General features: G+C 38.5%; 1 protein-coding gene across 3 annotated transcripts in view; it reads left to right on the top strand.

The window, feature by feature from the left end:
* The window catches only part of ZNF81 (zinc finger protein 81), an 83,948-nt gene extending 70,455 nt beyond the window's left edge, over positions 1-13,493 (top strand). For all 3 annotated transcript variants that reach the window (XM_081793195.1, XM_081793193.1, XM_081793194.1), the window contains one exon: positions 10,624-13,493. In XM_081793195.1, coding sequence (XP_081649321.1) covers positions 10,624-12,332 — 1,709 coding nt within the window. In that variant the 3' untranslated portion in view covers positions 12,333-13,493. The remainder of the gene's footprint in view (positions 1-10,623) is intronic.
* Positions 13,494-24,882: the final 11,389 nt, after the last annotated feature.

Raw genomic sequence — 24,882 nt, 5'->3', positions numbered from 1 at the left:
TCAGCTGTATTCAGGTATAATTTACATACAATCAAATGTATCCATTTCAAGTACACAAAGAAGATACACACACAAAAATGAGCCTTTATGCCCCTAGTAGTTAGTATGTACCACCCCTTTAGCCCCAGGCAACCATTGACCTGCTTTCTGTCACTATAGATTAGATTTGTCTTTATTAGGGTTTCATATGAATAAAATCATACTATATATACCCTTTTGGGTCTGGCTTCATTTGTTTGGCATAATGATTTTGTGATTCATCCATGTTATTGAGTATATAACTAGTTTACTCCTTTTATTTTATTTTTTAATGTTTACTTTTGAGAGAGAGAGACATACAGACAGAGTACGAGTGGGGAGGGGCACAGAGAGAGGGAGACACAGAATCCAAAACAGGATCCAGGCTCTGAGCTGTCAGCAGAGCCCGACACGGGGCTCGAACTCACAGACTACGAGATCATGACCTGAGCCGAAGTCAACACTTAACTCACTGAGCCACCCAGGTGCCCTTAGCTTATTCCTTTTAAATGCTGAATACTATTCCCTGATATGAATAGATTGCCATGTTTATCTATACACCTGTTGATGACAGGTGGTTATTATTTGGTTATTGTGAATAAAGCTGTAGTGAACATTCTGGTATGTCTTTGTGTGACCATATGTTCACATTTCTCTTGGGTAAATACCTAGGAGTGGAGCTGGTGGGTGATATAATTGTGTAAGTATATGCTTGCCTTTATAAGACGTGGCCAGGGGCGCCTGGGTGGCTCATTTAGTTAAGCATCTGACTCTTGATTTCGGCCCAGGTCGTGATCTCACGGTTTGGGTGTTCAAGCCCACGTCGGGCTCTTCACCGATGGTGCGGAGCCTACATGGGATTCTCTCTCTCTCTGTCTCTCTCTGCCTACACTCGCTCTCTCGCTCTTGCTCTCTCTCTCTCTCTCTCAAAGTAAATAAACTTTTTTTTAATAAAATAAAATAAAAATAAAAATAAAAATAAGACATGGCCAAACTATCTTCCAAAGTGGCTGTGATTTTACACTTCCAGCAGCAACACACAAGAATTTCGGTTGCTCCACATTCTTGCCAACCCTCGCCACCATCAATCTCTTTCATTTTTGCTATTATCCTGGATGTGTAATGGCATCTCATTATGATTTTAAGTTGCATTCCTCTGATGAGTAATGAAAAGTATTTTTTCATGTGCTTAGTGACCTTTGTACATTTTTGTTTGAAGTGTCTGTTCAACTATCTTTCCCATTTTTTTTTATTGGGTTGTTTCCTTAATGAGTTTTCAGAGTTCTTTATATTTTCTGGCTATAACTCCTGTGCCAGATATATCCATTGTCAACATTTTGTTTTAATTTGTGGCTTTCACTTCTATCTTCCTACTGGTGTCTGTCAAAAAGCAAACATTTTTGGGGCACCTGGGTGGCTCAGTTGGTTAAGCGTCCAACTCTTGGTTTCTGCTCAGGTCATGATCTCATGGTTTCATGAGTTCGAGCCCCACACTGGGCTGTGCACTGACAGCATGGAGCCTGCTTGGGATTCTCTCTCTCTCCCCTTCTCTCTGCGCCTACCCCACTCACTCTTTGTCTCTCTCAAAATAAATAAGTAAACTTCAAAAAGAAAAGATAGTTTGTAACTCACAGTTCCCAAGAAGAGGAGACATGCCACACCGGGAAGCCCCAGGGTCAGTCAGAAGGCCAAAGTCATGAGGGGAAAGCACAGCAAGAGCCTTTATTGTTATTTTCCTGGGAAAGAATGGGTAAGGCAGAGTGAGCAGGCTGGGAAGGTTTACCATTGGCTAGTTTGAGTAATTTCAGCAGGGCTTCTGGGGTGTAGGGACTGTCTGTAGTTACCTGGTATCTGGTACTGAGGTGATTAGGGCAGCGGGATAGTGGCTCAACCTGTGAGAACTTAATAAAGGAGATAGTTGGTGGACATGGGCTCTGGATTGGTTGGTTTGCATATGAAAGTTATGCTTACAGGGAAGTCATTTGCTATCTCTGGGCATGAACTAGCACTGGGAGAGGCATTCTCTCCAGGATGAGCAAGGCACCAGATGGCAGAGCATCAAGAATACAGAAAATAAGGGGTGCCTGGGTGGCTCAGTCAGTTAAGCATTCTGACTTTGGCTCAGGTCATGATCTCACGGTTCGTGAGTTTGAGCCCCACATCGGGCTCTGTGCTGACAGCTCAGAGCCTGGAGCCTGCTTCGGACTCTGTGTCTCCCTCTGTCTTTGCTCCTCCCTCGCTTGTGCTCTCTCTCTCTCTCTCTCTCTCTCTCTCTCTCTCTCTCTCTGTGTCTGTCTCTCTCAAAAATAAATAAACATTAAAAATAAATTTTAAAAAAGAATACAGAAAATAAGATAAAGAAGATATGATACACACACGCACACATGCTGGAATACCATTCGGGCATAAAAAAGAATGAAATCTTGCCATTTGCAACAACATGGATGGATCTAGAGAATATAATACTAAGCGAAATAAGTTAGAGAAAGACAGATACCATATGATTTCACTCATATGTGGTATTTAAGAGATAAAATAAATGAACAAAGGAAAAAAAGAGAAAGAGAAACAAACCAAGAAACACACTCTCAACTACAGAGGACAGACTGATGGTTACCAGAGGGGGGGGGGGGGGAGGAGGGATGGGTGAAAATAGGTGAAGAAGATTAAGAGTACACTTCTCATGATAAGCACTGAGCAATGTATAGGGTTGTTGAATCAGTATACTGTGCACCTGAAACTAATATAGCATGTACATTAACTATAGTGGACTTAAAGTTAAAAACTTAAAAAAAAACAAAATAAGAAAATATAATTAATATACTGTCCTTTTGGCAAACCCACACTTGCTTTATTACTGTAGCTTTTATAATGAGTCTTGAACTCAGGTAGTCTGCTGGGATTTTATTTGGAGTTGAGTTGACTCTATGGACCAATTTTACGAGAAATGATATCTTCACAATATTGAGCCTTCTAATCCATGAGCATGGCATACTTTCTGCATTTATTTGGGTGTTTGATTGCTTTCAGCAATGTTTTATGGTTGTCAGTGTAGAAGTCTTATGCATCCTTCATTAAATTTATCCCTAAATATTTGATGCTTTTTGACACTATTGTAAAACGGCATTTTTTTTTTAATTTTATTTTCAGATTGTTCATTGCTAGTATGTATAAATTGCTCATGATTGATTTTTGTACATTGACTTTGTATCCTGAGGCATTCCTACATCCACCTATTAGTTTTCTTGTAAGTTCCTTGGGGTTTTTCATGTAAGCAATCATTATCACTTTAGAAACACTTTTACGGGATGCCTGGGCAGCTCAGTCGGTTGAGCATCCGACTCCGGCTCAGGTCATGGTCTCAGGGTCTGTGAGTTCAAGCCCCACGTCGGGTTCTCTGCTGTCAGCACAGAGCCCACTTCAGATCCTCTGTCTCCCTCTCTCTCTGCCCCTTCCCCTACTTACTGTCTTTCTCAAAAATAATAAACATTTTTTTTAAAAAAAAGAAACATTTTTACTTTTTCCTTTCCAATTTCATGCTTTTTCTTACTTTTCCTTATTTCACTAAGACCTTCAATTTGATGTTGAGTAGAAGTGGTGAGTGTGGGCACGCTTGCCTTGTTCCTGATATTAGGGATAAAAAATTCATACCATTGTGTATGATGTTTTTTGAAGCTGCCCTTTATCGAGTTATAGGAGTTCTTTTTTAAAATTTTTTATTAACATTTATTTATTTTCAAGGGGGGGGGGAGGGGCGGAAAGAGAGGGAGACACAGAATCTGAAGCAGGCTCCAGGCGCTGAGCTGTTAGCACAGAGCCTAATGCAGGGCTTGAACCCACGAACTGTGAGATCATGACCTGAACTGAAGTTGGACGCTCAGGGAACTGAGCCACCTAGGTACCCTTATAGAAGTTCTTTTTAAATCCTAGCTTGTTTAAGAGTTTTTTAAAATCATGGTTACATGTTGAATTTTGTCAAATGTTTTTTTACTCATTAATCATATGAGTTGTTGTTTTTATTTTGTTAATATGTGAGTTATTTATTTTCATATGTTAAATTAACCTTATATTTCTGAGATAGATACTAGTTGTTTATGATATATAACCCTTAATATATATTGTTGAGTTATATTAACTGATATTTTGTTTTAAATATTTTCATTTTCATAAGTGATTTTGGTTGTAGTTTTCCTTTTTTTCAATGTTGTCAGGTTTTGGTATTAGGATTATGCTGGCCACATAAATGAGTTGTGAAGTGTTCCCTTTTCTATTTTCTGAAATAGTCTGTGGAAGATTGTTATTCTTGGGGCGCCTGGGTGGCTCAATTGGCTGAGCATCCAACTTTGGCTCACGTCATGATCTCACTGTTTGTGAGTTCAAGCCCCACATCGGGCTCTGTGCTGACAGTTCAGAGCCTGGAGCCTGCTTCAGATATCTCCCTCTCTCTCTGCCCCTCCCTCCCCCCCCCCCCCCCCCGCACTCTGTTTTTTTCTCTCTCTCTCAAAAGTAAATAAACATTTAAAAAGGCTTTAAAAAGGTTTACTGCTTGTGCATTATGTTCTATCATAATAGAAATCTATTAAAATAATTAGCAAAATGAATCGCACAGAAGGTGTCTGCTTTTGGAATTTGGAAAAAGTCTTGCTAGCAATATGATCAGATTAATGTTCAAAGTAAAAGGCTCAAACTGCTTAATGAAGCATAAACATGTTTCTTTTATCCTTTGTTGTCTAATTTATTTTTCTTTTCAAATTTTTATTTAAATCCTAGTTAAGGGCGCCTGGGTGGCTCAGTCGGTTAAGCGTCTGACTTCGGCTCAGGTCATGATCTCACAGTTTGTGAGTTCAAGTCCTGCGTCAGGCTCTGTGTTGACAGCTTGGAGCCTGGAGCCTGCTTCAGAATCTGTCTCCCTCTCTCTCTCTGCCCCTCCCCTACTCACACTCTGTCTCTCTCTCTCTCTCTCTCAAAAATAAATAAACATTAAAAATTAAAAAAAAAAAATCCTAGTTAACATATAGTACAATATTGGTTTCAGGAATAGAATTCAGTGATTCATCACTTACATACAACACCCAGTGCTCATCATAACAAGTGCCCTATTTAGTACCCATCACCCATGTAGCCCATCCCTGCACCCACATCCCCTCCAAGAACCCTCAGTTTGTTCTCTATTGTTAAGAATCTCTTATTGTTTCCCTCTCTCTTTTTTTTACACTCCCATATGTTCATCCGTTTTGTTTTCTTAAATTCCACACATGAGTGAAAACATATGGCATTTTTGTCTTTCTTTGCCTAACTTATTTCGCTTAGCATATGTACTCCAGCTCCATCCACATCATTGCAAATGGCAAGATTTCATTCTTTTTGATGGATGGGTAATATTTGTGTGTGTGTGTGTGTGTGTGTGTGTGGTGTGTGTGTATACATGCCATATCTTCTTTATCCATTCATCATTCAATGGACATTTGGGCTCTCTCCATAGTTTGGCTGTTGTTGATAATGCTGTTATAAACACGGTGCATGTACCCCTTTGAATCTGTATTTTTGTATCCTTTTGGTAAATACCTAGAAGTGCAACTGCTGGATTGTAGGGTAGTTCTACTTTTAGTTTTTTGAGGAGCCTCCGTACTGTTTTCAGAGCAGCTACACCAGTTTGTATTCCCACCAGCAGTGCAAGAGGGTTCTGCTTTCTCCACATCTTCGCCAACACCTTGTTGTTTCCTGTGTTGTTAATTTTAGCCATTCTGACAGGTATCTCATCAAGTGGTATCTCATCATGGTTTTGATTTGTATTTTCCTGGTGATGACTGATGTTGAGCATCTTTTCATGTGTCTGTTAGCCATTTGGATGTCTTCTTTGGAAAAATATCTATTCATGTCTTTTGCCTGTTTCTTTTTTTTTAATGTTTTTATTTATTTTTGAGACAGAGGAGGGGCAGAGAGAGAAAGGGAGACACAGAATCTGAAGCAGGCTCCAGGTTCCGAGCTGTCGGCACAGAGCCCGACACAGGGCTCAAACTCACAGACTGTGAGATCATGACCTGAGCTGAAGTCAGATGCTTAACCGACTGAGCCACCCAGGCGCCCCATCTTTTTCCTATTTCTTAACTGGAGTATTTGTTTTTTGGGTGTTAAGTTTGAGAAGTTCTTTATACATTTTGGTTTCTAACCCTTCATCAGATATGTCATTTGCAAATATCTTCTCCTATTCCATAGGCTACCTTTTAGTTTTGTTGATTGTTTCCTTCACTGTACAGGAGATTTTATCTTCATGAAGTCCCAGTAGTTCATTTTTGCTTTTGTTTCCCTTGCCTCCAGTGATGTGTCTAGTAAGAAGTTGCTGTGGCCGAGGTCAAAGAGGTTGCTGTCTACATTCTCTTCTAGGGTTTTGATGGTTTGCTTTCTCTCACATTTAGGTCCTTCATCCATTTGGAATTTGCTTTTGTATATGGTATAAGAAAGTGATCCAGTTTCATTCTTCTGCATGTTGCTGTCCAGTTTTCCCAACACCATTTGCTGAAGAGACTGTATTTCTTTATATTGGATATTCTTTCCTGCTTTGTCGAAGATTAGTTGACCATATAGTTGTGGGTCTATTTCTGGATTTTCTATTTTGTTCTATTGATCTATGTGTCTGTTTTTGTACCAGTACCATACTGTCTTGATGACTAGAACTTTGTTATATAGCTTGAAGTCTGGAATCATGATATCTCCAGCTTTGCTTTTCTTTTTCAAGATTGCTTTGGCTATTCAGGGTCTTTTGTAGTTCCATGCAAACTTTAGGATTGTTTGTTCTAGCTCTTGAAAAATGCTGGTGGTATTTTGATAGGGATTGCAGTAAATATGTAGATTGCTTTAGGGAGTATAGACATTTTAACAATGTTAGTTCTTCCAATCCAGGAGCATGGAATATTTTTCCTTTTTTTTTGTGTCCTCTCCAATTTCTTTCATAAGCTTTCTATAGTTTTCAGAGATCTTGTATCTCTTTGGTTAGGTTTATTCCTAGGTATCTTGTAGTTTTTTGGTGCAGTTGCAAATGGGATCAATTCCTTGATTCCTTTTTCTGTTTCATAAGTGGTGTATAGAAATGCAACAGATTTCTGAGCATTGATTTAATATCCTGCAACTTTGCTGAATTCATGTATTAGTTCTAACAACATTTTGGTGGTCTTTCAGGTTTTCTACATAGAGTATCATGTCATCTGCAAATAGTGAAGTTTGACTTCTTCCTTGCCAATTTGGGTACCTTTTATTATTTTTTTAATTTTATTTTTAATTTTTTAAAATTTACATCCAAATTAGTTAGCATATGGTGCAACAATGATTTCAGGAGTAGATTCCTTAATGCCCCTTACCCATTTAGCCCATCCCCCCTCCCACAACCCCTCCCGTAACCCTCAGTTTGTTCTCCATATTTATGAGTCTCTTCTGTTTTGTCCCCTCCCTGTTTTTATATTATTTTTGTTTCCCTTCCCTTATGTTCATCTGTTTTGTCTCTTAAACCTTTTATTTCTTTTTGTTATCTGATTGCTGAAGCTAAGACTTCAGCGCTATGTTAAATAGTAATGATGAGAGTGGACATCCCTGTCTTATTCCTGACTAGAGAGGAAGAGCTCTCGGCATAAATATGTTTTCCAGTGGCACAAAAGAAATTAAGTGCTAAGCAGGCTAAATGGAGGAAGAAGGTATAAATGTGTCTTTTGATTTAAGAATAAACTGGACTTCTTGAGGCATTTTTATGAGTGGCAAATAGAATGCAAGCTTGCACCACAGGTTTTATCTAGACCGTCGACTCTTCATTTATGTACTGTTCATTGAGTCTGTGGGCTCAGGAAAAGTGTAGGGAAGCTTTTTATTGCAGATTTTTTGCACTAAAAATTGGTACTGGTGATGTAAATATTGTCCAATACAGCAGGGGTTTAGAAGCTAACTTAATTATTTATAAGTTTTATATTTATACTCATTACATATATTATATTAGTATATAATATAATAATATATAATTATATATATAATTTAAAGTGAAAAGCAGAACCTCTTCTGTATATTAATATGTATAATATTATAATTATATATATATATACACATATATATATAATATATATAATTTAAAGTGAAAAACAGAACCACTTCTAAAACCATGACTCGGAATCCAGTGCTTAATATCTCCAGAATACATTAAAGCCAAGCGTGTGAGAATAAAAACACGACGTAAGAATAAAAGGATGAGATTTTTGGCTGGGATATGTATCCAGAATACAGCATCAAAGTGACCAACGGGGTAAAACTGAACTTGATGACTCAGAGCATTCTCACAATCTAAAATCTCTTGCTGAGGAAATAATGTATAATTTTTCCATTTTAAAATTATCAAGAATCTCATATGTCTCATGCACTATACTGGTCATGGAAACATCTGTGATTCCCACTCTGGGTGAAAATAGTGTATTAATTATGTTAACGCTGGGGCACCTGGGTGGCTCAGTCGGTTGAGCGTCTGACTTCAGCTCAGGTCATGATCTCACAGTCCATGAGTTCGAGCCCTGCATCAGGCTCTGTGCTGACCGCTTGCTCAGAGCCTGGAGCCTGCTTCAGATTCTGTGTCTCCTTCTCTCTCTGCCCCTCCCCCACTCATGCTTTGTCTCACTCTGTTTCTCAAAAATAAATAAATAAATGTAGAAAATTTTTTTAAATTATATTAAAGCTTATTTGCACTAACAAAGAGATTATAAGGTAAAGTGACTTAAATACTGAAGAATTTTATTCCTCTCTCAGATAAAGTTGCTAATATCACAGCCCTTTGGAAAACCTTGTTGCTCATGTTTATTCGGGAATCCAGGTTCCTTCCATTACATAACCCGGCCATCTCTTGGGTTTGTCCGTGTGTGTGTGTGTGTGCGTGCCACCTGCACGTTTGTATCTGTGTTGCTGCCAAGGCCAGGTTTTAGTAAAGCAAGAAGGCCGAAGAGGGTATAGAGGAAACATGCCTACTGTCACAGTGCGCTGACTTGAAAGTGGCAGCTATCGTATTCTCTCACGTTCTGTTGATGAGAACATTGTCACATGGCCAAACCAATTTTCTCAAAGGAGGCTGAGAAATGCTATCATGACTGGGCAGCCATATGCCTGGCTACTTTCCTCTTATTGCAAAAGAATGCTGAAATAGGTTCTAGTGGACAGCTTTCAGTCTACCACAGATAGCTGATCTTCTCTCTGATTTTATGCTTCTTGTTAGATGTGTATGATTTTAGGGCCAACAAAACAGTTATACCTAGATGGAGAGTTGGAGTGTGGATATCTACTTATTCTTTTATATAGGCCAGAATAGCTATCACCCCCAGTATTTTTCCTATAGGCGTAAGTTTTTCTCGATTTTATGGAGATTGACATACATCACTGTATAGATTTAAGGTGTACTGCATCATGATCTAACTTAAATACATCGTGGAAGATCAGCACAATAAGTTTAGTTAAAACCCATTGCATAAGATACCCAAAAAAAAGGTTTTTTTTTTCCTTATGATGAGAACTTTAATGATCTACTCTGTTGGCAAATTAAATTGGCTTTTTGATCACATTAATTTGGTCTTGTTGCTAATAAACAAAAAGGAACAAGACGAGTGAGGATTTAGAATCAAAAGCTAATGAGGACTTAGACTCTGAATCACCTCCTCCAAAACTACTCTATCCACAGATTATTTTCCCTTAAAACCTTTGTCTTTTAAAACTTCAGTCCACCCTACTTTATATCCGAGCCTCCTACCAAAATAGAGCTAGATTGGTTATGTTGAACTCCGATCTCCAATGCTTAATAACTTATGTTTAGTGCAAATTATTCTGAGCTTTACTTTCCTTATCTACGATAGGTAGATAATAATAGAAATACCTAATAATAGAAAATACCTCAAAGGGCTTTTGAAAGGATTAAGTGAGTGAGTGTGTGTGTTTCTTTCTTTTTATTTTTTACTTTTTTTAATGTTTACTTTTGAGAGAGAGAGAGAGAGAGAGACAAAGTGTGAGTGGGGGAGGGGCAGAGAGAGAGGGAGACACAGAATCCGAAGCAGGCTCCAGGCTCTGAGCTGTCAGCAAAGAGCCTGAGGCAAGACTGGAACCCACAAACTGTGAGATTATGACCTGAGCTGAAGCCTGACGCTTAACTGACTGAGCCACCCAGGCGCCCCACTGTCTTGAAATTCTCAATAATGTGAAATTTTGACGTTTTTAATGTTTATTTATTTTTGAGAGTTGGGGCGGAGGGGGAGAGCAGGCTCCAGGATCCAAGGTGTCAGCACAGAGCCTGACGCGGGGCTTGAACTTAGGAGCCACAAGATCATGACCTGAGCTTAAGTCGTACGCTTAACCTACTGAGCCACCCAGGCACCCCAATGTGTGTATGTATTTCTCAGAACAATGCTTGGAACATCATAAGTGTCATGCAGGAACTTGGCACATAATAAGTGCTATATGTGTATTTCTTGTTATCACTGTCATTATCATCATCATATATACTGGTTTCCCTGTGTTCAATTTGGATTAGCTTATGTGTACCTTTTAATACCCTGCTATCTATTCTTTGTGTCAATTTTACTTTCTTTCTCTTTTTAGATGGGAGGCTTGGGATTAAGACCCCACAAAGAAGAATTTCTGGAAAAGCTTCATTTCATAGTGAAATGGAGGGTGAAGATACAACAGATGATTCATTGTATTCCATTTTAGAAGAACTGTGGCAAGATTCTGAACAGATTAAAAGATATCAGGAAAAACAGAGCAAACCTCTGAGTCATGCTGTTTTCATCAATAAGAAAATATTGAATACAGAGTGGGACTTTGAATATAAAGACAGTGGACAATTTGTGCCTTCAAGCCCAAATCGTATTCCTTCACAGAAAAGACCGCATAAACGTGACTCATTTGGAAAGAGTTTTAAGCAGAATTTAGACTTACATACTCCTAGTAAAAACATTGCAACAAAGAATTTTGATAAAAATATTGGACGTGGTCAAGTTTTCACTCAGAGCTCTTCTTATACTAGCCATGCAAATACTCCTACAGGAGGGCAATTCTGTGAAAGTAATCAGTGTGGAAAAGTCCTCAGCCTTAAACAAGCATTCAGTCACAATCTGAAATTTCCTGCTGGGGAGAAAACAAATGTGTGTACTGAGTTTGGGAAGATCTTCACCCAGAAGTCGCACCTCTTTGCACCCCAGAGAATCCATACTATGGAAAAACCTCATGAACTTGGCAAATGTGTAAATGTTTTTACACAGAAGCCACTACTCAGTATATATCTGAGAGTTCATAGAGACGAAAAATTGTACATATGTCCTGACTGTGGGAAGGCATTCATCCATAATTCAGAATTAATTATGCATAAGAAAACTCATACTAGAGAAAAACCCTATAAATGCAGCGAATGTGGAAAATCATTTTTCCAGGTGTCATCTCTACTTAGGCATCAGACCACTCATACTGGAGAAAAACTCTATGAATGCAGTGAATGTGGGAAAGGCTTCTCCCTGAACTCAGCCCTCAATGTGCATCAGAAAATTCATACTGGGGAGAGACACCACAAATGTAGTGAGTGTGGGAAAGCCTTTACCCAAAAATCGACACTCAGGATGCATCAGAGAATTCACACAGGAGAGAGATCTTATATATGTACTGAATGTGGGCAGGCCTTCATCCAGAAAGCACACTTGATTGCCCATCAAAGAATTCATACTGGAGAGAAGCCTTATGAATGCAGTGACTGTGGGAAGTCTTTCCCTTCTAAGTCACAACTCCAGATGCATAAGCGAATTCACACAGGAGAGAAACCCTATATATGCACTGAATGTGGGAAGGCCTTTACCAACAGATCAAATCTCAATACTCACCAGAAATCTCATACTGGAGAGAAGTCTTACATATGTGCTGAATGTGGAAAAGCCTTCACTGACCGGTCAAATTTCAATAAACACCAGACCATTCATACTGGAGAGAAACCCTATGTTTGTGCTGACTGTGGCAGGGCCTTCATCCAGAAGTCAGAGTTAATTACACATCAGAGAATTCATACTACAGAGAAGCCTTATAAATGTCCTGAATGTGAGAAATCCTTCTCCAAGAAACCACATCTCAAAGTACATCAGCGAATTCACACAGGAGAGAAACCTTACATGTGTGCCGAATGTGGGAAGGCCTTCACTGACCGGTCAAATTTCAATAAGCACCAGACAATTCATACTGGAGAGAAACCCTATAAATGCAGTGACTGTGGAAAGGGCTTCACTCAGAAATCAGTTCTGAGTATGCATCGCAATATTCATACATGAAAGTAACCCTGTTTCTTAAAAATGAGAAAACCTTATCACAGAAGTCAGGTCTACATGTGTATTATGAAATCTATCCAAGACAGACCCTACATGAATACACTGCATAATAAAAAGCAGTTTTCAGGCTCTTGCCCCTGAGATGAGAAAAACTATTCAAGAGACCCTCTAAGAATGCATTGATTCAAAGGGACTTTTCATATTTGCATGGCTTCACAAAATAGAATCGAATCCTGTCAGTTTGGGGAAAATGCTGTCAGTTTGATGCATTAGGTAAAGCCTTCCTGTAGAAAGTGTGATAAGGCAAATTGTTACCCAATTCTTTATAGATGGAGTGAGCAAAATTATGTAAATGACAGTCATGTTTACTGTGTTATATTAGGCAATTTAAAGTGGCAACAAAGTGAAAGGAAGAACAACAAAATAATGTATTTGATGTGTAGACCTACACTCAGTTCTGTAGGGTGTTTGTGGCAGAACACATTGCACAACAGAAGGAATAATTGAATTGAAATTCTTTTTTGAATTTAATATAATTGTGTCTGTCAAACATGTTTCCTATTGAATCCTCCCGCGAATCCACAGTTTTAATGTCATTATGGTTTTATATATACCCATATCTGCAGATATACTCTTACATGAACACATAAATATAATCCTATCATTCATACTGGTTTCCACAACATTCTATTTTTATCTTCTTTAATTGTGGTACAATGCAAAATAGCCACAGACCTCTCCCATCCTTTTATGCACACCCCTTTGCAATGTTACTCTTTTTTTCTTTTATTAAGAGGTAGAACTCTGTCTACTCCTTGACTCTCGGCTTGGCCATGTGATTTGCTTTGGCCAATATACATTAGCAAAGAGATTCAAGAAGAGGCCTGGAGAAAAGTCTGCCTTGAGGCTTATCTTCTCTTGCTGCTCTTTGGAATTCTGAGACCTTCCTGTGAAGAAACTCAAGAGTACTCAGCCGGAGGGTGAGAAACCACATGGAACAGAAATGAGCCAGCACAGATGAGGCCTCTTAGACCAACTGCCAGACAGGAGAGTGAGGCCTTCCTCAACCTCCAGCCCCAGCCAAACTGGCCCACACCAAAAGAGCCATACCAGTTAACCAGGCCAACCAGAATTGGGGGATAAATAAAATGATTCTTGTTTTAAGCTGCTAAGTTTTTGGTAGTTTGTTGCACAGAAAATGCTAAGCAATACCTAAAAGTGTATGCTTGCGGAGGTATTGTACCAAAACCTAAGACATGTGGCATTAGCTTTGGGCCTGGGCGGCAGGTGGAGACTGGAAAAACAATGAGGAAAACTGTTAAGAAAGGCTGAAAAAGATGGCAGCTTATGTTATTTACTAAGGAAAAGAATAACAAAACAGTTACCATGCTGTGTGAGAAGATAGAGAATACACCAGATGAACTTGTGGATCTGGCTAAGGAGATTTCCAACAGAATGTTGGAAATATCAATTGGCTTCTTTTTAGCTGCATGTGGTAAGGTACAAAAAGAGATGAACTAAGGAAATAACTGTTCCATTTGCAAGCAGAATTCAGAAGAAATATTAAAAAAGCCAGGACTTGCTGGGTTGGAAAATAACTATTTCTCACATCTCCAGTCTCTCCGGACATCAAAATATTCTCAAGGTGAAAAGTGGCCTCAGGGTAGAGATCAAATCATGGGTGTGGCTATAAGACCCTTTGTTAAAATGTGTGAAATATTTAAGTTGGTGTTTGGGAAACTCTCTCAGCTAAACCAGATGGCTTCTAAAAACTTCATGACATCGTCCAGTAACCTGACATATTGATAAAGTAGAGAAGGGGCCTGTCTTAAAAAGAATGGTCAGTGTGGCATTTGGGGCATGGAGTAAATACAAACCAGATTCATAGAACACCTATAAAGTTTCTAATAGAGTTTTACTACCTCCAGGTTGGACTTAAAGGAATTGAAACAGTCCAAAATGAAAAGTGGTCTCTGGACTACCTTTTCTAACTTCTATGAACATGAAGCAAGCAGAGAAAGTTATTCAGCTGCCATTTCTTATGGAAAAAGAAGGATGTCTCAGAAAGGAGACCCAAGAACAATATATTAAAATGGACTGGGAAGCTGTTCCCAGGTAGAACTGTGACCCAATCAAGAAACATCCTGCCCCTGGAGCAGGGAGATCTGACAACATTTGCTCTGTGGGATTTCAGAATTATTATGGAACAGTGACTAATATGTGCCTCTTGTTCCTCCCTTCTTTTAAATGAAAGTGTCTATTGCAGTTCTCCAGTCCCTACCCTATCTTTCCATTTGTGTGTGTGTGTTTTGAGTGTGTGTGTGTGGAGGGGGGGGTGGGGGTGATGGTCATATAACCTACCATTTAGCTCACAGGTCTCTGGATCAAGAAACAAATTGCACCCAAGGAGCTTCAGCCACATCTGAACCTGATACAGAAGACTTGAGGTCCTGGATTTGATGCCATAATTTGGGATAAGACATTTGGAGGTCTTGGAATGAGGATGAACATATTTTGCATGGTGTGATATATAAATAGTGACCAGAAGATAGATTGTGTTAGATAGAAAAACGTTACAAATTTCTACCATCCCTATATGTGTGTCCCTTTACAATCTTTATTTTGCTTTGTGTTTCAGTTGGGATAACTTCTATTAACCTATCTTCAAGTTCACTAATTTTAACCCCTTCCCTGTTAGGTCTGTTTAACCCCTACTTCTGTTAGGTCTACTGATGAACCCATGAAAGGCATTCTTCATCTCAGTTATATTTTCTTTTTTATTTCTATCATTTCCATTTGACTCTTCTAGTTTTCATTTTTCTGCTGAAATTCCCCATCTGTTCATACCTGTTGTTCACACTTCCCACCATCCTCTCTAACATATGAATCATTGTTATTTTAAATTCCCTATTTGATAGTACTAACAACTGGGTCAGCTGAGTCTAGATTTATTTTTATTTCTCTGTCTCTTAACAGCAGATTGTTTATCCTGTTTTGCATCTAATAATTTTTGGCTGAATGTAAGATATTGTATGTAGGAGAGTAGAAACTGAGATAAATAATATTTATTCCTGGAAATAATCACGGCTGCTCTTTTGATAAATCAGAGAGGAAGGGGGGGAGGTCCATCTAGTCAGAATTTGGGCTGGATTTAGGTTTTGTTGTTGGCTGTGGTTATCTTCATTGTACCATAGACTTCAAATTTCTCTAGTATTACCTTGGGCTTAATGTAGGCATTGGTTTTACAGATCATTTTTCTCAATATTCTTGCACCACCCTTGCCTTTAGACCTTTCCTGTGTGCCTGCATCTCAGGGAGGATCTCTCTCCATGCCCATGTCTCTCCCTTAGTAGTAGACTACTGTTATTACTTGGATCGTAGTGACCCGATGAGTAGGGGGCAGGAGTTGTCCTAAACCAACCTTAGTTTTAGGCAGGCCCTGTATCCCTAGGTCTTGAGGGTGGTGCTTTTTCAGTGATCCTGCACCTCCCCATTGGTAAAATGCCTTTAATGGTCTGAGCTCAGGATGATTACCTGCCCTTCCCCCAAGAATGGAAGTTTTTTTTCCCTTTTCCCTTTTCCCTTTTCTCTAGCCACAGTGGATCTGCACCTGTATCTGGGAACAACAGGGTTTGCATCACTTCTCTTTAAGTGGCTTAAGGCTTTTGTTCATTAAGGAAATAGGGTCCCATTGGGGCTTCGTGCCATTTCTGTATCAGCAGCTTTGCCCTTGCAGGCCTATACCACTGAGAGAGGCTTTCTCCAGTCTCCTTCCCTACCCCCATTATTTCTTGTGAGGATCCAGTGGAGGTTTGTAGGGAAGAGCTTGCAAGTGAAGGCCAACTACCTTTAGGTCTCCAGCCCTCAGTGCTTCTATATTCTCATATTATCCCACACTCAGCCTTTAGAACTTCATTAAAATTTCTTGCTGAAATTTTAACTGCTGGCATGGTGGGCCCATATTCCTTCTTGCTTTGCCACAGGTGATCCAGGGACAACTTCGTGTCTCCCTTGAGGCACTTGTCTTATATATAAGCTAGTTGGTTGCTCTATGATCTTCGTTCTCTGGTGAGTTCAAGAAAAGTTATGATTTTATAGATTACCCATATTTTCTTCTTATTATAAGAATGGGAGCTATGCTCTTTCCAGATGTCTATATCCTAGGCAGAAGCCAGAAATCTGGACGGTCTCCTTTGGCCACTAGCAGCAGAATATATGCCCCCCCCCCTTTCAATGTGACTCTTCCACTTCACCCATCAAGAGAGAGAGTCTATTTCTCCATCCCTTGAAACTGGGATGGCCATTTCTTTGGCCAATGGGACATTAGCAAATATGACATAAGCAGAGGTTTGATAAGTGCTTGCATATTGAGGTTTGCCCATTCTTGCTCCTCTTTGGAATCCTAAGGACAAGGGTTGTGCTATTAGATGATGAGAGACTTCATGGAGCAGTGATGGAACAGAGATGACCCATCCCAGTTAAGGTTCCCTACACCAACCAGATTTTCATCTGCCAGACATGCAAATGAAGCTATACTAGCCACCCAACCCTAGCCACCCACAAGCCCACTGTGGTCAGTGTCATCTGAGCTGACCCTGCATGATCCACACTTCCTGGTATCCACGCCTTTTTATAATCTCCTCCTCAAGCTTGGGCTGGATTTAGTGACTTGATTCTAATAAATAGAATGAGGCTGAGGTAATGGGATGTTACTTCCAAGGTGAGGTTACAGAGGGATGTGGCTTCTGTTTTGGATACTCTCTCAGATGGCTCACCCTAGGGGAAGCTAGTTGCCATCTCATGAGGCAGATCTATGGAGAGACCCATGTGAGTGAGTTTGGGAACATATCCTCCCAGCATAGCCTTCAGATGAGAGCCCCAAATGACAGTCTTTTGAAGACCTTCAGCCAGAGGCACCCTTCTGAGCCTCACTTGAATTCCTGACCCACAGAAACTGTGAGATAAATATTTGTTGTTTTAAGCTGCTAAATTTTAGGGTAACTTGTAACATATTAATAGATTAATAATACACTGACCCAGACTAGAAAAACTCTGCCATCCATCTCACCCATCCCAGACAACTCACAGAATCATGGATTAAGTATTGATTGTTTTAAGCCACTAAGTTTTGGGTGGCTTGTTACCCAGAAAAAGGTAACTAATACATTTACTATTTACTGAATTTCCTTCTCCACTCTTCATCTCCAACAGATAAACAGTACTAATCAACTACTATGAACACTTTTCATGTTTTAATCTGTGCTCTTAATTATATTAAGCATGTATGTTACCATGCTTATAATCAGAGAGAAGCTATGTAAGAATTGTTTTTTTCCTTGATTTTCAAATATGGGATCTTCTCATACAACTGTCTCTGCATCTTGCTTTATTCCCCAATAATAACTATTTTGAATGGTTGCATGATAGTTCATAGGGATGAATATAAAATAGTTTATTCAATCTTTTTCTTATTAAGGTTTATACACCTGTCACTTCTCAGCCTTTTGGCTAAGATCAAGTGAAGATTTAGATACACACACACACATCCTTTTTTCAACCTTTTGTTACTAGGAACAATGCGGTTAAAAATATTAAGAGTTAGTTTGTATAGTGGTTAGGTAGATGGGCTCAAGAACCTGTCTGCTAGGGTTTTAATCCTGGCTCTACTAGTTAATGGCTGTGTTACCGTAGTCAGGTTAGTTAACCTTTTTGTCCTATTTTCTTCAGCTTTAAAGGATGTTCACACTAGTACCTATCTTAAAGATTTGACATGAGAAGTGTATTAGCTTCTTAGGGCTGCTGTAACAAATTGAGTGGCTTAAAACGACAGAAATTGTTTGGTCTTACAGTTATGGAGGCCAGAAGTCTGAAATCAAAGTGTCAGCAGGGCCATGTTCCCTCTGAAATCCCTGGGAAAGGAACTGTTCCATACCTGTCTCCTGGTTTCTGGTAGCCTCAGGCATTCCTTGGCATTAGATAACATTAATCACATGGCCATTTTCTCCCCATGTATCTTCACATTATATTCCCTTTGCATGTCTGTCTCTGTGTCTAATCTTCTTCTGGTAAGGACACAAGTCATATTGAATTAAGCCCACTCTAATGTTAACTTGATTGCTTTCTATAAAGACTTTTTCCAAACAAGTTTACATTGTGAGGTGCTGGGGGTTAGAACTTGGACATATCTTTTCGGGGAGACATGATTACCCATAACAAGAAGTTAATGCACTTACCTGTATAAAGCACTTAGAACTATGCATGGAGAGTTCTTGATGAATATTAGATATACCCCACTTCCTGTACCTGCTCGAGTCCCCCTATAATTCTCTGTGCCTGGGCAGGATATGAGAGCTTCTCTGTGGTGTCTTAGTCTCATCCAGTTACCTACAGAAAATGTATTGGGTAACTGGAAAAGTAGGCCTCAGACCAAGGTTTTTGCTTCCAACGTTTGAGGACCAGGCCAAGAGGGATTCATCTATAGATAACAGGAAGGAGCAGCCAGAGGTAAAAACATACCAGGTGAGGAAGGGGCTGACAGAAGACAGTGTTGGAAACACTGTGGAAGCAGTGCTTCAGCGGGGAAATTGTCCAGACTGGAGGTCAACTCATATGAGGATGGAAAACTGCTTCTTGAAATTTGTGACAAGGAGGTCATTGTTAACTTAGATGAGTGTTATTTAAATTTTTTTTAATGTTTACTTTTATTTTTGAGAGAGAGAGACGGAGCACAAGCGGGGGAGGGGCAGAGAGAGAGAGGGAGACACAGAATCCGAAGCAGGCTCCAGGCTCTGAGCTGTCAGCACAGAGCCCCACGAGGGGCTTGAACTCACGAACCATGAGATCATGACCTGAGCCGAAGTCAGACGCTTAACCTACTGAGCCACCCAGGCGCCCCAATGAGTGTTATTTTAAAAGTGAATTTAACTAAAGGGAAAAAACTTAGCAAACCTGAAGGAATTTCTGAACTCAGGTAATGTTACTTCACCACAAAACTTTTCCAGTAGAAAAATAATTAGGTCATTGGGCTGTACTGCTCTGTTGTCTGGGTTATACTAAGAAATGCATTTTTCAAAAGTCCTATTTGGCTCCAGATTAGAATTGTCCAGAAGTAAAAATTGCATGAGGTTTGGGAGGTCAAAGTGAAGGAATAACCATTACTCTACAAGTCTGAGATTAGATACAGTAGAGGACAGATGCAGAGGTACCCAGAAAGTTTTAATTTTTCCTCTCTCTCTTCCATTCTATATTCCATCCTTCTTTGTATCTCCCAGCCCTGCTGACCACCAGTGATCCCAGGTCTACCACCAGATGCTTGGTTGAGGCCCATAAAGGCAACAGCTTTTCATAGACTTCTCTTTAAGTTCTCCCTTGACAATCTCACTGTGGCAGCTGGATGTGCCTGGCTTCTCAGATTTTCCTGCAAGCTCTGCCTTATCCTCCCATGCCAGCATTTCAAAAGGGCTGTTTTAGTGACTTCTCTAATCTTCCATCTCCCCTTTCCATACCTTTACTTTCCCAGCTACTCTCACAATTGTGCATGGTCGAATTCATATTAAAAAACTCCTTATTCCATAATAATTATAGTGAATCCACTCCCTAATTGAACCCTGACTGCTAAGTTACTTCCTTTTCCTGAAAACTTAGTGAGTGTTGCTTTTCTAAAATTGGGTGATGCCATTGAGAAGTCTTAGGCTAATCTCTCTTTTTGTCTTGTACCTTTCTGCCTTATGATTCTTTTATATAGTCAAAGTTAATGATCTTTAGAAGCATATGCCTTGGTCTTGATTTTTGTGAATTAATTTTAGTTACAAAGAGCAGTTTCAATCATGATTCAAGCCTTTCATTTCAGTGAAGTTTTAATTTACCTAAATTTTTTTCTGATCCATTTCTTTTCTTCTTCAAGGATATCAATTATGCATATATAATATGTCTTTGTCATCTTCTCCATCCATTTCATACCAGTCTACATTCATTTAATATCATTATTTATTTTAGTTGTGCGTGATTATCTCTAGCCTCCTGTTCAAAGATAGATCTCCATGAATCTCTCATATTTCTTATTGTCTGCTTATTAACAGCCAGTGTGTTCAGATTTATTTATATTCCAGGACAGTAAAGATAGAAAATGTCTTTCTCCCTGGAGAAATTCCCAGAAAAGATCTGCCTACATTCCAGTACGATAGTGTCAGTGTCTCTCTCTCTCTCTCTGAAGAGGAGGATGGGCAATAAAACAATATAGCAATATTGGTTTTCCCCCACATTTTAATTATTCAAATTTCCAATCATATAGAAATACTGAAAGAACAGTACAGTGAACACACATAACTTTCACCTAGATTCAACAGTGTATATGTAAATTTTTTTCTGAAAAGTCGATGGTAAGTTATAGACATAGCATTACACTCATAAATACTTGAGCATCCATTTCCTAAAAATAAGGACATTCTCCCACATAACTGGATTATCATTATCAACCTAATTCAATGATACTTCATATCTAGCCTATTTTCAGATTTCTTCCATTGACCCCCAAATATATTTTACAGCTTTATTGAGGTATAATTAGCACATGGTAAATAGAATTTGATGAGTTTTGACATATACATGCACCTTTAAAACCATCATTACAATGACAAGCATGTCCCTTGTCATCCAACTGTCCCTCCCCACACCCTTCCCCATCCACAGGCAACCACTGATCTGTTTTCAGTCATTATAGATTAGTTGCATTTTCTACAATTTTGTATAAATGGAATCATACAATAGGCACTCTTGTTTGGCTTCTTGCATTTACCGTAATTATTTTGTGATTTATTTGTGTTGTTACATGTATCTATATACATTCCTTTTTATTGCTAAGTGGTATTTCATTGTATAGATATACCAAATTTGTTTATCCGTTCATGTGTTGATTAACATGTTATTTCTAATTACAAATAAATTACAATAAAGCTGATATGAACATTTATGTACAAGTCTTTGTGTGGACATAGCTTTCATTTATCTTGTATAAATATCTGGGAATGAATGGTTTGGTCATATGGTGAGTGTATATTTAACTTTTTAAGAAACTGCTAAACTGTTTTCCAAAGTGGTGTACCAATCTTGTATTCCAGCGGTATATAAGTGTTTCATTTGCTTCACATCTTTGTCCTCATTGGGCATGATGATTCCTATTAATTTAAGCCATTTTAGTGGGAGTGAAGTGGTATCTCACTGTGGTTTTAATGTACACTCTCCTAATAACTAATGTTGTTGAGAATCTTGTGCTTGTTTGTCATTTATATATCATCTTGGTTGATGTTTCCCTGAAAATATTTCGCCCATTTTTAAATTGGGCTGTTTGTCTTATTATTGAATTGTAAGAGTCCTTTATGTATCCTAGATAATAAGTCCTTTGTTAGGTATATATTTTGCAAACATTTTTCTCCCAGGTTTGCCTTTTCATCTCAATAACAGAAGAGAAAAAACTTTTAATTTTAATGATTCCAATTCATTTATACTTTCTTTTATAGCTCATGCTTTTTGAGTAATGGTTAAGAAATTTTTGCAGAACTCAAAGTCACTAAGATTTTATCTTATGCTTTCATCTAGGTGTGTTATAATATTGGCTCCTCTATTTATTTTTAAAGATTTTATTTTTAAGTTATCTCCACATGGACCCAACTTGGAGCTCAAACTCACAACCCCAAGACCAAGAGTCACTTACTCTACCGACTGAGCCAGCCAGGCACCCCAATATTGGCTCTTTTAGTTCTGTGATCCATTTTTATTTACTTTTCTATATGGTCTTACTTAGGAAAATATTTAAGTTCATTTTGTTTTGCATATGTCTGTTCAATTGTTCTAGAACCATTTGTTGAAAAAAATTATTCTTGCTCCACTGAATTGCCTTGTCATCTTTGTAAAAAATCAGTTGGCAGTATTATTTCTTGAAGTACTTCAGTTCTGTTTTTCTCTTTGTCCATTTTTTTTTTTTACATTTATTTATTTTTTGAGAGACATAGAGAGACAGAGCACAAGTTGGGGAGGGGCAGAGAGAGAAGGAGACACAGAATCTGAAGCAGTCTCCAGGCTCCGTGCTGTCAGCACAGAACCTGACGCAGGGCTCGAACTCACAAACCGCGAGATGCTGACCTGAGCCGAAGTCGGACGCTTAATCGACTGAGCCACCCAGACACCCCTCTTTGTCCATCTTAATGCCAACACCACTACTGGTATTGCTGTAGATTCTGTATTACTATAGCATTACTGCTTACTGTAGCTTCCTGAAGTCAGTTGGTATAAGTCCTCCAAGTTTACTTTTCTACAGTCGTTTTGACTATTGTAGGTCTTTTGAAATTCCATATGAATTTTAGAATCAGTTTGTTGGTTACTATAAAACTATAAAATAGCCTGTTTGAGTTTTGATTGAGATTGAATTGAATCTATAGATCTATTTGTAAATAATTGACATTTTAACAATATTGAGTTTTCAGGTCCATGAACAGGATATATCTTTCCATTTATTTTATTATGAAATTACTCTATCCTGGCTTAAAAAAATTATACAATAATAGCCACTCCATTTTTTCTTTTGATTAATTTTAGCAAGTATATATTTTTATGTATATATAAATATATATAATCTCTAGCCCTCCAGAGACTGTGCTGATACCACATGGCCCAAAGCCCCTACCATAAATTATACTGTTAGTGTAGACTGTCCAGCATGGCTCAAGCCTTCAGGTAAACAGATTCTCTTATCAAACAAGACACTCCAAAGGCTTAGAAGTTACCTCCTAGAAGCCAGGGCAAAGGACCAAACCTTTCTTTGGACAAGGTTAATCCTTTACTGTACACTAAGCTTTTTCTGTTTCAGAATCCAATCCAGGATATCACTTTCCTTTTAGATGTCACGTTTCTTTAGTCTCCTCCAGTCTGTGACAGCCTCTTGGTATTTCTTGGGCTTCCATGAGCTTGACACTTTTGAAGAGTAGTCATGTATCTTGTAGATTGTCTCTCAGTTTTTGTCTGTTTTATCATGAACAGATGAGGTTATATATTTGAGGGATGGATATCACAGAGATCATGTGCCCTTCTCATTGCATTGTTTCAGGGAACAGTTGATATCAACATGACTTATTACTGGTGATATTAACCTTGGTTACTTTGTTATAGTGGTATCTCCCAAGTTTCTCTGTTATAAAGTTATTATTTTTCATCTTTCCATAATCTTCATTAGAAATGAGTCAAAGTCCTCAGTATTAAAGGAGAAGGGGATTAAACTCCACTTTCTGGTTAGAGAGGTAGCAAAGAGTTTATGGTCATATTTTAAAACCACCACAAGGGAATTACTTTGAGGTTATGCAAATATCCTGTTTCTCCTTAAAGTTTTACCCAGTAATTTTAGCATTCATCAGTGGATCTTACCTTAGGCAATACTGCTGTCTTGTTCTAATAGTAATTTTCTGTTTCCCTCGTTGCTTCTGCATTTATTAATTGAGATTCTTCTGTAAGAAAGATTTGCCCTTTCCATCTTCTATTTATTTACTTATTCATTCAGTTATTTGTTTATAGCAATATGAATTAATGGACATTTATTTTATTCTTTGTGTTATAATCCAATACTGCATTTTTTAAATATATGGCACAAATTGTTACAGATTTGGCCATTGTTAGGTCTTTGAAGTTGGTTCCTGCATCCCTCTGACATGCCCCCATCCTTTTATTGTAGAAGAGGGAACTTCCTTATCTACTAGAACTATAGGATGGTCCAGGGTCATCTTGAATTTTCCCTATTCCAGATCTACAGTCAGCTATTAATTTCTCCAATGAGATCTGATTCCTTTGCTGGAAATTGGCATTAGAAACCAAACCCTTGGTATTAGTTGTGTTCATTGCTACTGGTGTATTACTGCTAATAGTGTCGAAGAGCAAAGAAATACATACAGATATTCTAACCCATGTACACATACATATTTATTTTTATTTCTTTAGCTGTGTATATCTTTAAATAAACAAGAGTTTATACTGATATTTTTGACTCAAACCCAGTACCAAAGGGTTCCTTTAGCCTTCTCCCTGTTCTTGTTTATTTGTACTTTTTTCTCTGACAGGAAAGAAAAACAGTTGATTCCATTTGTGTGAGCCAATTTTAGGATTCTCTATATTGTTCTCCATTCTCTATTCTATTCCATTAATCTATGCTTCTTATGCTTTGTCAATACTACACTGTTTTGATAACTGAGTCTCTACAGTGAGTCGTAAAATTTAGTAATGCAAATATTCCAACTTTGTTTTATTTTTCAGAATTGTTTTGGCTATTCTTGCCCCTTTATTTTTTTTTTCTTTTTCAAATTTCTATTTAAATTCTAGTTAGTTAACATATAGTGTAATATTGTTTTCAGGAGTAGAAGTTAGTGACTCATCACTTACATACAACACCCCGCGCTCAACAAGTGCCTTCCTTAATACCCATCACCCATTTAGCCCATCCCCCACCCACATCCCTCCATCAACCCTCAGTTTATTCTCTATCATAAAGAGTCTCTTATGGTTTGTTTCCCTCTCG

Source organism: Panthera onca, chromosome X, assembly GCF_046562875.1.
Source record: "Panthera onca isolate mPanOnc1 chromosome X, mPanOnc1 haplotype 2, whole genome shotgun sequence".
Lineage (NCBI taxonomy): Eukaryota > Metazoa > Chordata > Mammalia > Carnivora > Felidae > Panthera > Panthera onca.
Note: the sequence above shows the minus strand (reverse complement) of the source record. Positions and strands in the feature narration are given on the sequence as shown.